The sequence below is a fragment of the Ranitomeya imitator genome, chromosome 1 (genome assembly GCF_032444005.1).
Source record: "Ranitomeya imitator isolate aRanImi1 chromosome 1, aRanImi1.pri, whole genome shotgun sequence".
Classification (NCBI taxonomy): Eukaryota; Metazoa; Chordata; class Amphibia; order Anura; family Dendrobatidae; genus Ranitomeya; species Ranitomeya imitator.
In genome coordinates this window covers 33,361,583-33,373,996 of record NC_091282.1, presented here as the reverse complement: position 1 = coordinate 33,373,996, position 12,414 = coordinate 33,361,583, and the positions used below count along the sequence as shown (strand labels likewise).

Below are 12,414 nucleotides of genomic sequence, written 5' to 3'. Positions count from 1 at the left end.
ACAGCTTGAAAGTCGGTAATTCAATTACTGGCTTTTTCTTTCTCCTTCCTAAAACCCGACATGATTTGAGACATGGTTTACATACAGTAAACCATGTCTTCTCTCCATTTTTTTTGCAGATTCCACACTACTAATGTCAGTAGTGTGTATCTGCAAAATTTGGCCGTTCTAGCTCTTAAAATAAAGGGTTAAATGGCGGAAAAAATTGGCGTGGGCTCCCGCGCAATTTTCTCCGCCAGAGTAGTAAAGCCAGTGACTGAGGGCAGATATTAATAGCCTGGAGAGGGTCCACGGTTATTGCCCCCCCCCTGGCTAAAAATATCTGCCCCCAGCCACCCCAGAAAAGGCACATCTGGAAGATGCGCCTATTCTGGCACTTGGCCACTCTCTTCCCATTCCCGTGTAGCGGTGGGATATGGGGTAATGAAGGGTTAATGCCACCTTGCTATTGTAAGGTGACATTAAGCCTAATTAATAATGGAGAGGCGTCAATTATGACACCTATCCATTATTAATCCAATTGTAGTGAAGGGTTAAATAAAACACAAACACATTATTTAAAATTATTTTAATGAAATAAAAACAATGGTTGTTGCAGTATTTTATTCAACGCCCAATCCAGTCACTGAAGACCCTCGTTCTGTGAGTAAAAAAACATAATAAACCAACAATATACTTACCCTCCGCAGATCTGTAACGTCCAACGATGTAAATCCTTCTGAAGGGGTTAAAATATTTTGCAGCCAGGAGCTTTGCTAATGCAATGCTGCTCCTCGCTGCAAAACCCCGGGGAATGAGGCTAAAAATAGATCAATGATCTATATTTAGCTTCATTTGCGGTGAGGCGCCCTCTGCTGGCTGTTCATAGATCGTGGGAAATTACCTAGAAAGCTCCCTGGCTTTCTAGGTAATTTCCCACGATCTATGAACAGCCAGCAGAGGGCGCCTCACCGCAAATGAAGCTAAATATAGATCATTGATCTATTTTTAGCTTCATTCCCTGGGGTTTTGCAGCGAGGAGCAGCCTGCATTAGCACAGCTCCTTGCTGCAAAATGTTTTAACCCCTTCAGAAGGATTTACATCGTTGGACGTTACAGATCTGCGGAGGGTAAGTATATTGTTGGTTTATTATGTTTTTTTACTCACAGAACGAGGGTCTTCAGTGACTGGATTGGGCGTTGAATAAAATACTGCAACAACCATTGTTTTTATTTCATTAAAATAATTTTAAATAATGTGTTTGTGTTTTATTTAACCCTTCACTACAATTGGATTAATAATGGATAGGTGTCATAATTGACGCCTCTCCATTATTAATTAGGCTTAATGTCACCTTACAATAGCAAGGTGGCATTAACCCTTCATTACCCCATATCCCACCGCTACACGGGAATGGGAAGAGAGTGGCCAAGTGCCAGAATAGGCGCATCTTCCAGATGTGCCTGTTCTGGGGTGGCTGGGGGCAGATATTTTTAGCCAGGGGGGGGCCAATAACCGTGGACCCTCTCCAGGCTATTAATATCTGCCCTCAGTCACTGGCTTTACTACTCTGGCGGAGAAAATTGCGCGGGAGCCCACGCCAATTTTTTCCGCCATTTAACCCTTTATTTTAAGAGCTAGAACGGCCAAATTTTGCAGATACACACTACTGACATTAGTAGTGTGGAATCTTCCAAAAAAATGGAGAGAAGACATGGTTTACTGTATGTAATCATGTCTCAAATCATGTCGGGTTTTAGGAAGGAGAAAGAAAAAGCCGGTAATTGAATTACCGGCTTTCAAGCTGTATAGCGCTGGAATAAATATTAATATATATACATATATGTGTCTCACTGACATATATATATATATATATATACCTATTCTATGTGTACACATTTATTCTACCTATTGGACTGTAAGCTGTCAGTGTGATTTTACTGTACACCGCACTGAATTACCGGCTTTTCTCTCTAACAGCGCTGCGTATTTCTCGCAAGTCACACTGCTTGTCCGTGTGTAATCCGTATTTTTCACGCTTCCATATACTTTCATTGGCGTATTTCTTGCGCAGTACGGTGACAAACGCAGCATGCTGCGATTTTGTACGGCCGTAGAAAGCCGTATAATACTGATCAGTAAAATACGGCAAATAGGAGCAGGGGCATAGAGAATAATTGTGCCGTATTTTTTGCGAGTTTTACGGACGTAGATTCTGCGCTCTTACGTCCGTAAAACTCGCATGTGTGACGGCGGCCTAAGGTGTATATCAACCGTCCCAACACCTTGGAAGACCTAAGGAACAATATTGAAGCTGAAATTGGCAGAATACCAGTGGACATGCTTGTTAGAGTTCATGAAAACTTCAGAAAACGTATGCAGCAGTGTGTGGATAGCGAAGGTCGACATTTGCCAGATACACTATTTAAAACCATGTAATTTAAAAATTCCATTACTGTTCAGTATAATTAAAATATAAAATAAATTTTTCTAATGATCATAATTTTTTTAATTCATTCCCAAATCAGCAAATTACCGCGCTCCACCCTGTATGAAGATGAGAATAACCCCCATGAAGTTTTGCAGACCAATGTACATCACATCTGTTATTTACTTGCCTCTTGTCTATTTTTTTTTCCAAAGGGGACACAAATTCGACTGTGCCGATCATTTTGAGCACCAGCGTCCCTTTTTTCTTGCTTATTGTAGTTATATTGATTGCCGTGTTTTGGAAAAGCCGGTAAGTAATAAAAGTTTTATGTCTGACGATATGCTGTATGTCTTATCACGGTTTAAGCCCTATCTCTGAACTGTCTAGAAAACACCCCCAAAAATCCCAGAACGATGCACTTTGGGTACATACGATAAGCCCTTTATTTATAGCATAGGATTAAAATCGTGTGGTTGCCTTAAGGACTTTGTTCAGTAAATATATAATAATAACTGATAATCTAATTCTACCTAATAGATTAATAGGGTGGTCAGAGCAATGTTCTAATGCACAGACCCAAATATATTGCTTCCCCTCACAGCCCATAGAGACATAGAGATACATATAATTTTGCCTGCCTCCAGCCACCACTAGGGGGAGCTCTCACTGATAATAATAAACCCATATGCAGTGAGCTCCCACTAGTGGCAAAAGCTGTGTGACAATGCATCATTCTCCTGTGATTTCCATCATTGTATTGTGAACTATCTGCCATTTTTTTCACAAAAAAATATAACTTTTTTAACATTACTTTTACAGAATTAAGCCTTTTGTGTGGCCAGAAATCCCAGATCATAAAAAGACTCTGGAAAAACTTTGTGCCAAACCTAAACAGGTAGGTACATCACTGATTGGCATGGTGCCGGTCCACTGAATAAACCGTATATCATGCATCTCTCTGGTGTAGCCGGGTCTTTTATTTCGGGAGTGATGTAGACTTTTTTTTTTTACATTCCCCCCACACAGAATGTCGACCACAGCGATCAGGGACCTTATAAACCACTCATTGTATTGCTGACATTTTCTAAGCAAAACCTCTTCCCCTTATGACAAGTGTCTAATATTCAGATAGCAGGAAAAGAACTTGAGTGACCCACAACCACTTCTCTATTTTTCCGGCTTCTGGCAGTTCTCCTAGTGCATATCGGGGCGGAATATGGAGGAGGTGACGGCCGAGATCAGGAATAAATCATTTTCTTTCAGTTGTTTAAGTATTTTGTTTTTTAAAAGTTGTTTCTTGAACTCATATCAGAAGCCTGTAAGTCCTGCTTCATCACCCACTCATAGAGAAAGCCTGTGAGTCCTAATTCACCCTGCCCACTCATAGAGAAGCCTATGAGTCCTGCTTCCTCACCCACTCATAGAGAAGCCTGTGAGTCCAGGTTCCGCTGCCAACTCATAGAAAAGCCTGTGAGTCCTGCTTCCTCTGTCCACTCCTAGAGAAGCCTGTGAGTCCTAATTCCCACTGCCCACTCATAGAGAAGCCTGTGAGTCCTGCTTCCTCACCCACTCATAGAGAAGCCTGTGAGTCCTGCCTCCCCGCCCACTCATAGAGAAAGCCTGTGAGTCCAGGTTCCGCTGCCAACTCATAGAAAAGCCTGTGAGTCCTGCTTCCTCTGTCCACTCCTAGAGAAAGCCTGTGAGTCCTAATTCCCCCTGCCCACTCATAGCGGAAGCCTGTGAGTCCTGCTTCCCCACTCACTCATAGAGAAACCTGTGAGTCCTGCTTCCTCATCCACTCCTAGAGAAAGCCTGTGAGTACAGGTTCTGCTGCCAACTCATAGAAAAGCCTGTGAGTCCTGCTTCCCCACTCACTCATAGAGAAAGCCTGTGAGTCCTACTTCCCCGCCCACTCATAGAGAAAGCCAGTGAGTCCTAATTCCCCCTGCCCACTCATAGAGAAAGTCTGTGAGTCCTGCTTCCTCCTCCCACTCATAGAGAAAGCCTGAGTACAGGTTCCACTGCCAACTCATAGAAAACTACCAAAACCCAAAAGAAGAACTACAGTCAAAAGTCCAATGTATGCAAAACATAGAAAACTTTATTGAGATTAATATCAGGTAAATAGACAACAGTAAGAAACAATCACCGTGCCACCCTAAGCACGCACAAAAGATAGGACAGGGGAGGATAGCCTAACATCACATAACTAGGTATATGAAATGACCCTGTACAATGTATACTAATCACAGATATAGGTAGAAGGTGAGTTCATATGTCTGCATATATGAGCACATGCTCCAAACAAGTGTAAGCAGTAAGAACAGCCATAAATGTAGTATACATACCAATCAACCGTACAAAGTAGCAAAGTAGGATGTAGAGGCACACCACCCGTGACCCCCCCCCCCCCCGACGCGCGTTTCAGCGAATGCCTTTCTCAAGGGGTACCCCGGCATGTATACTACATTTAGGGCTGTTCTTACTGCTTACACTTGTTTGGAGCATGTGCTCATATATGCAGACATATGAACTCACCTTCTACCTATATCTGTGATTAGTATACATTGTACAGGGTCATTTCATATACCTAGTTATGTGATGTTAGGCTATCCTCCCCTGTCCTATCTTTTGTGCGTGCTGAGGGTGGCACGGTGATTGTTTCTTACCGTTGTCTATTTACCTGATATTAATCTCAATAAAGTTTTCTATGTTTTGCACACATTGGACTTTTGACTGTAGTTCTTCTTTTGGGTTTTGGTAGATGTTTATTCATGCAGTCTGTCCTATATGGTCCTAGTTTAGTCCCGTTACTCCTAATAATGATTTGTATCGTACTTGCATGGTAACTATGTGGGGGACTGTTCAGTATTCCACTATATGCTTTTTGTCAACTCATAGCAAAGCCTGTGAGTCCTGCTTCCCCTACCCACTCATAGAGAGAGCCTGTGAGTACAGGTTCCGCTGCCAACTCGTAGAAAAGCCTGTGAGTCCTGCTTCCCCCGCCCACTCATAGAGAAAGCCAGTGAGTCCTGCTTCCCCGCCCACTTATAGAGAAAGCCTGTGAGTCCTGCTTCCTCACTCACTCATAGAGAAAGCCTGTGAGTCCTGCTTCCCCGCCCACTCATAGAGAAAGCCTGTGAGTCCTGCTTCCTCTGCCCACTCATAGAGAAAGCCTGTGAGTCCTGCTTCACCTGCCCACTCATAGAGAAAGCCTGTGAGTCCTGCTTCCCCGCCCACTCATAGAGAAAGCCTGTGAGTCCTGCTTCCTCCTCCCACTCATAGAGAAAGCCTGTGAGTCCTGCTTCCCCGCCCACTCATAGAGAAAGGCTGTGAGTCCTGTATCCCTGCCTACTAATAGAGAAAGCCTGCGAGTCCTGCTTCTCAACTCACTCATAGAGAAAACCTGTCAGTCATGCTTCTCAACTCACTCATGGAGAAAGCCCATGTCACGGGTGTGTCAGATACTACATACAGTTGCTCTTATATGGCTGCAGAAGGTTACTGCGTTTGGCATTGCAGATACTTTCTTAATCCTTCTGACTTTTGGACCCAGTGGCAACCTGCCTCCGGGTCTAATTGACACAACTGGACCTGGGTGTTTATAGACTCTCAGTCTACTTCAGGGTGCCGTCGGTGACATTCACATTTTCCCTTGTTAAGGCTTGGAGCAATAGCAGTTGGCTTACTTCTTCTCTGGTGTTCTTGGAGGATGCTTGGTGTTATATCTCTGGAGTCTGCTCAAGTTAATTTTCTCCCCCCCTTGTTTGTCTCCCTTCTTATCTTTAGTGTTCAGTAGGGACTGACCAGTGCTTACCCCCTTCCCTATTCAGGGCCTAGCTCTAGGAATATACAGGGCTTAGGTTTCTGCTCGGCGATTGGTATGGAACCAATATAGGGACGGTAGGGGAAGCAGGGTGCTATTAGATCTGTCTAGGGGTCTCCACTCCCCCTTTTCCTAGTGTTTGGGCTTCCTTCTCCTCGTGTTGCACTTAGTCTCCCCACACTGTGCTTGACACTCTACCCTTAATGTTAACAATAAAAATCTCACCTCACTAACAAAATTTTTTTACAAATGTCCGAATTTTTTTCATTACCTAAAAAAAAAGACAACTGCTGCACAAGTTTGGTATTGCCGTAATGATAAAACCTTGGCTATGTGTATTAAAAAAATAAAAAATTATTGCTCTCAGAAGAGGAGGAAAATAATAATATTTATATATATATAGGGCTTAGGTCCTGCTCGGCGATTGGTATGGAACCAATATAGGGACGGTAGGGGAGGCAGAGTGCTATTAGATCTACCTAGGGGTCTCCACTTCCCCTTTCTCTCGCATTGGGCTTCCTTCCCCTCTTCCCCTCGTGTTGCTTCTCCATTCACTCATAGATAAAGACTGCTTCCTTGGCCCACTCATAGAGACAGCCTGTGAGTCCTGCTTCCTTGGCCTACTCATAGAGACAGCCTGTGAGTCCTGCTTCTCAACTCACTCATACAGAAAGACTGTGAGTCCTGCTAAGGCCTAATAAGCAATAAGGAACATAAATAGTTTGTTTGTAGTCTGTTATTGTGGAAGACCATAGATCTGCATGGGGGCTGCATACACAAAACGGTAACAAAATAGAAGGCAATAGGAAAACAACTGATTCTTTATATTGTTTTACAGAACATCCACATGAGCTTCAATCCTCATTACTACGAGATCATCCCCATAAATAAAATAGATTACATTAAAGCGCCAGAGATCACGGAAGACAACGACGAGTTCTGCATCGCAGACCGCTGCACGGAAACACCATCCGTCACTACCTGTAATACCAACCTGTCTCCAGCAGAGGGCAGCAGCAGCAGATCTCTGACTAATGCTAATCATACAGGAATAAGCGAGAATCTGGCAGATAATGGAGAAAACACATTGGGGAATTCTTTCAAATCTGCCACTGTAGGGCTGCTACCGGGCGATGGCGTCTCTGAGAAATGCAGCCCATCAAATGTCAGCGATGGGCTCAAACCTGTGGCCGCAAGACATCCTGGACCAAAGGGCTTATGCTGGGAAGATATTTATATTGCTATGTCTGCCTTCAAGACGCCCAGCAGTGCAGTAAAGCAAGTGCCCAAAAGTACCTGCTAATGCTTCACCAAGGGATCACATTATAACCTGAGTAATAGTCAGACTTGGTGTAGCACTTCTCCATACAGCCACAAGGGGGAGCCCTTGGAAATGGATATTTCTCCATGAGCACTGTGCTCCTATCTGGATAATCTGACCACCACTCCACTACTTCACATCACTGAATGTTTCATATTAGCTGCTAATGGTCAGAGAAAGAGCAACTGACCTTTACTTAAATTGTGGATGCATGACAGATACCAAAAGTATGTGCACCCCCTTCCAATTACTGAGATCAGCTCCTGCTATTGCTTATAAGGGCCTCGTATTTTTGCTCTGAATATATATTTTCAATAAAATCAGTTTGTTGAACAGCACTCCCTGTGGACAGGTGTGGTATTGCAATTTAGATATGAATTTAATATAAGAACGTGCAATACCCCACCTGACCACAGGGAGTGCTGTTCATCAAACTAATTTCATTGCTTCTTTTGTAGCATTTGATTCTACATTGACAACTAGTGGTACGTTTATTCAGTTCTGTGATTTTCGTCCAGGTTGTCCACATGCATTAAAGGGGTAGACTATTATCTTTTTTAAAAAAAGGAGGCACATAGTGGTCGTAAAATTTAGAAAAAAAATCATACTTGGGCTGCACCATGCCTCGATACTGCTACTAGTTCCCCAGCCAGTCCACCTACTCCCTCTTTCAGCAGAAGGCTTCAGGTGACTACCATTTGCCTGTTTTTAAAGTGATAAAAAAAAGTGGACATCCCCTTTAAGGAAAGTGGACATCCCCTTTAAGAAGGTAGAACTGGAACGAATTTATCAAAACTGGAGAAGTCGCCAATATCAACCAATCAGATTCCCTTTCTCATTTTTGGCAAATGTAAAGCTGAGATCTAATTGGTTGATATTGGCAATTGATTCATTTCCTGTGTACCAGTTTTCCGTTTCCTTAATTTGTCAGAATAGAGACGAAAGCTCAGGCCTTATACACCTTTATAGTGCTTGGATCTTCGTCTTTCTGATGCATAACTACTATGTAAATTATCTCAGTCTACCTCCAGCCACCACTAGAGGGAGCTCACTGTATCATGCCGTCATTAAACCCAGTGTATGCGTCACACACAGTGAGCTCCCCCTTGTGGTGGCTGCGGGCAGCCATCTTTTTATCTGTAAGTGCATCTGAACAGGCAATAGTAAAATATTTTGACGTTTTGTATACAGACATATACTAGCTTATATAGGCTGCTGTGCGAAGACATTTTTTTTCAAACTAGAGCTGCTAGGTAGACGTAAAAAACATGATTCCTATTAAAGTGAGTCTCCACCTTTACCCACTATGTACAAAATTCTGTGTAGAGAGCTCCATGTTTTTCATAAAGGTCTCCTAATGCCGTGCATGGTCGTGGAAGTATTCTGTATGCCTGCAGACACTAGAGGGAGCTAAAGGGTTCAATACATACACTGTGTGCAGAGAGCTCCCACTTATGGTGTTTGCAGGCAAAATCTACTTATCATGTATCTCTGTATACAGGGAGCTCCCCCTAGTGGTGGCTGCAGACAGGATCTTATCATGTATCTCTGTATACAGGGAGCTCCCCCTAGTGGTGGCTGCAGACAGGATCTTATCATGTATCTCTGTATACAGGGGGCTCCCCCTAGTGGTGGCTGCAGACAGGATCTTATCATGTATCTCTGTATACAGGGAGCTCCCCCTAGTGGTGGCTGCAGACAGGGTCTTATCATGTATCTCTGTATACAGGGAGCTCCCCCTAGTGGTGACTGCAGACAGAATCTTATCATGTATCTCTGTATACAAGAAGCTCCCCCTAGTGGTGACTGCAGACAGGATCTTATCATGTATCTCTGTATACAGGGAGCTCCCCCTAGTGGTGGCTGCAGACAGGATCTTATCATGTATCTCTGTATACAGGGAGCTCCCCCTAGTGGTGGCTGCAGACAGGATCTTATCATGTATCTCTGTATACAGGGAGCTCCCCCTAGTGGTGGCTGCAGACAGAATCTTATCATGTATCTCTGTATACAGGGAGCTCCCCCTAGTGGTGGCTGGGTGGCTGCAGACAGAATCTTATCATGTGTCTCTGTATACAGGGAGCTCCCCCTAGTGGTGACTGCAGACAGGATCTTATCATGTATCTCTGTATACAGGGAGCTCCCCCTAGTGGTGGCTGCAGACAGGATCTTATGTATCTCTGTATACAGGGAGCTCCCCCTAGTGGTGTCTGCAGACAGGATCTTATCATGTATCTCTGTATACAGGGAGCTCCCCCTAGTGGTGACTGCAGACAGGATCTTATCATGTATTTCTGTATACAGGGAGCTCCCCCTAGTGGTGACTGCAGACAGAATCTTATCATGTATCCCTGTATACAGGGAGCTCCCCCTAGTGGTGGCTGCAGACAGGATCTTATCATGTATCTCTGTATACAGGGAGCTCCCCCTAGTGGTGGCTGCAGACAGGATCTTATCATGTATCTCTGTATACAGGGAGCTCCCCCTAGTGGTGGCTGCAGACAGGATCTTATCATGTATCTCTGTATACAGAGAGCTCCCCCTAGTGGTGGCTGCAGACAGAATCGTATCATGTATCTCTGTATACAGGGAGCTCCCCCTAGTGGTGACTGCAGACAGGATCTTATCATGTATCTCTGTATACAGGGAGCTCCCCCTAGTGGTGGCTGCAGACCGGATCTTATCATGTATCTCTGTATACAGGGAGCTCCCCCTAGTGGTGGCTGCAGACCGGATCTTATCATGTATCTCTGTATACAGGGAGCTCCCCCTAGTGGTGGCTGCAGACAGGACCTTATCATGTATCTCTGTATACAGAAAGCTCCCCCTAGTGGTGGCTGCAGACAGAATCTTATCATGTATCTCTGTATACAGGGAGCTCCCCCTAGTGGTGGCTGCAGACCGGATCTTATCATGTATCTCTGTATACAGGGAGCTCCCCCTAGTGGTGGCTGCAGACAGGACCTTATCATGTATCTCTGTATACAGAAAGCTCCCCCTAGTGGTGGCTGCAGACAGAATCTTATCATATATCTCTGTATACAGGGAGCTCCCCCTAGTGGTGGCTGCAGACAGGATCTTATCATGTATCTCTGTATACAGGGAGCTCCCCCTAGTGGTGGCTGCAGACACGATCTTATCATGTATCTCTGTATACAGGGAGCTCCCTCTAGTGGTGGCTGCAGACAGGATCTTATCATGTATCTCTGTATAGAGGGAGCTCCCCCTAGTGGTGGCTGCAGACACGATCTTATCATGTATCTCTGTATACAGGGAGCTCCCCCTAGTGGTGGCTGCAGACAGGATCTTATCATGTATCTCTGTATACAGGGAGCTCCCCCTAGTGGTGACTGCAGACAGAATCTTATCATGTATCTCTGTATACAGGGAGCTCCCCCTAGTGGTGACTGCAGACAGAATCTTATCATGTATCTCTGTATACAGGGAGCTCCCCCTAGTGGTGGCTGCAGACAGAATCTTATCATGTATCTCTGTATACAGGGAGCTCCCCCTAGTGGTGGCTGCAGACAGGATATTATCATGTATCTCTGTATACAGGGAGCTCCCCCTAGTGGTGACTGCAGACAGGATCTTATCATGTGTCTCTGTATACAGGGAGCTCCCCCTAGTGGTGGCTGCAGACAGGATCTTATCATGTGTCTCTGTATACAGGGAGCTCCCCCTAGTGGTGACTGCAGACAGGATCTTATCATGTATCTCTGTATACAGGGAGCTCCCCCTAGTGGTGGCTGCAGACAGGATCTTATCATGTATCTCTGTATACAGGGAGCTCCCCCTAGTGGTGGCTGCAGACAGGATCTTATCATGTATCTCTGTATACAGGGAGCTCCCCCTAGTGGTGGCTGCAGACCGGATCTTATCATGTATCTCTGTATACAGGGAGCTCCCCCTAGTGGTGGCTGCAGACCGGATCTTATCATGTATCTCTGTATACAGGGAGCTCCCCCTAGTGGTGGCTGCAGACAGGACCTTATCATGTATCTCTGTATACAGGGAGCTCCCCCTAGTGGTGGCTGCAGACAGGACCGTATCATGTATCTCTGTATACAGGGAGCTCCCCCTAGTGGTGGCTGCAGACAGTATCTTATCATGTATCTCTGTATACAGGGAGCTCCCCCTAGTGGTGGCTGCAGACAGGATCTTATCATGTATCTCTGTATACAGGGAGCTCCCCCTAGTGGTGGCTGCAGACAGAATCTTATCATGTATCTCTGTATACAGGGAGCTCCTCCTAGTGGTGGCTGCAGACAGGATCTTATCATGTATCTCTGTATAGAGGGAGCTCCCCCTAGTGGTGGCTGCAGACACGATCTTATCATGTATCTCTGTATACAGGGAGCTCCCCCTAGTGGTGGCTGCAGACAGGATCTTATCATGTATCTCTATATACAGGGAGCTCCCCCTAGTGGTGACTGCAGACAGAATCTTATCATGTATCTCTGTATACAGGGAGCTCCCCCTAGTGGTGGCTGCAGACAGGATCTTATCATGTATCTCTGTATACAGGGAGCTCCCCCTAGTGGTGACTGCAGACAGGATCTTATCATGTATCTCTGTATACAGGGAGCTCCCCCTAGTGGTGGCTGCAGACAGGATCTTATCATGTATCTCTGTATACAGGGAGCTCCCCCTAGTGGTGACTGCTGACAGGATCTTATCATGTATCTCTGTATACAGGGAGCTCCCCCTAGTGGTGGCTGCAGACAGGATCTTATCATGTATCTCTGTATACAGGGAGCTCCCCCTAGTGGTGGCTGCAGACAGGATCTTATCATGTATCTCTGTATACAGGGAGCTCCCCCTAGTGGTGACTGCTGACAGGATCTTATCATGTA

The 12,414-nt window shown here is 45.0% G+C and overlaps 1 protein-coding gene across 3 annotated transcripts in view; it reads left to right on the top strand.

Annotated features, from left to right (window-relative positions):
* Positions 1 to 10,951, top strand: part of IL7R (interleukin 7 receptor) — a 75,056-nt gene extending 64,105 nt beyond the window's left edge. For all 3 annotated transcript variants that reach the window (XM_069745957.1, XM_069745959.1, XM_069745958.1), the window contains exons 7-9: positions 2,624 to 2,720; positions 3,231 to 3,306; positions 7,076 to 10,951. In XM_069745957.1, coding sequence (XP_069602058.1) covers positions 2,624 to 2,720; positions 3,231 to 3,306; positions 7,076 to 7,540 — 638 coding nt within the window. In that variant the 3' untranslated portion in view covers positions 7,541 to 10,951. The remainder of the gene's footprint in view (positions 1 to 2,623; positions 2,721 to 3,230; positions 3,307 to 7,075) is intronic.
* Positions 10,952 to 12,414: the final 1,463 nt, after the last annotated feature.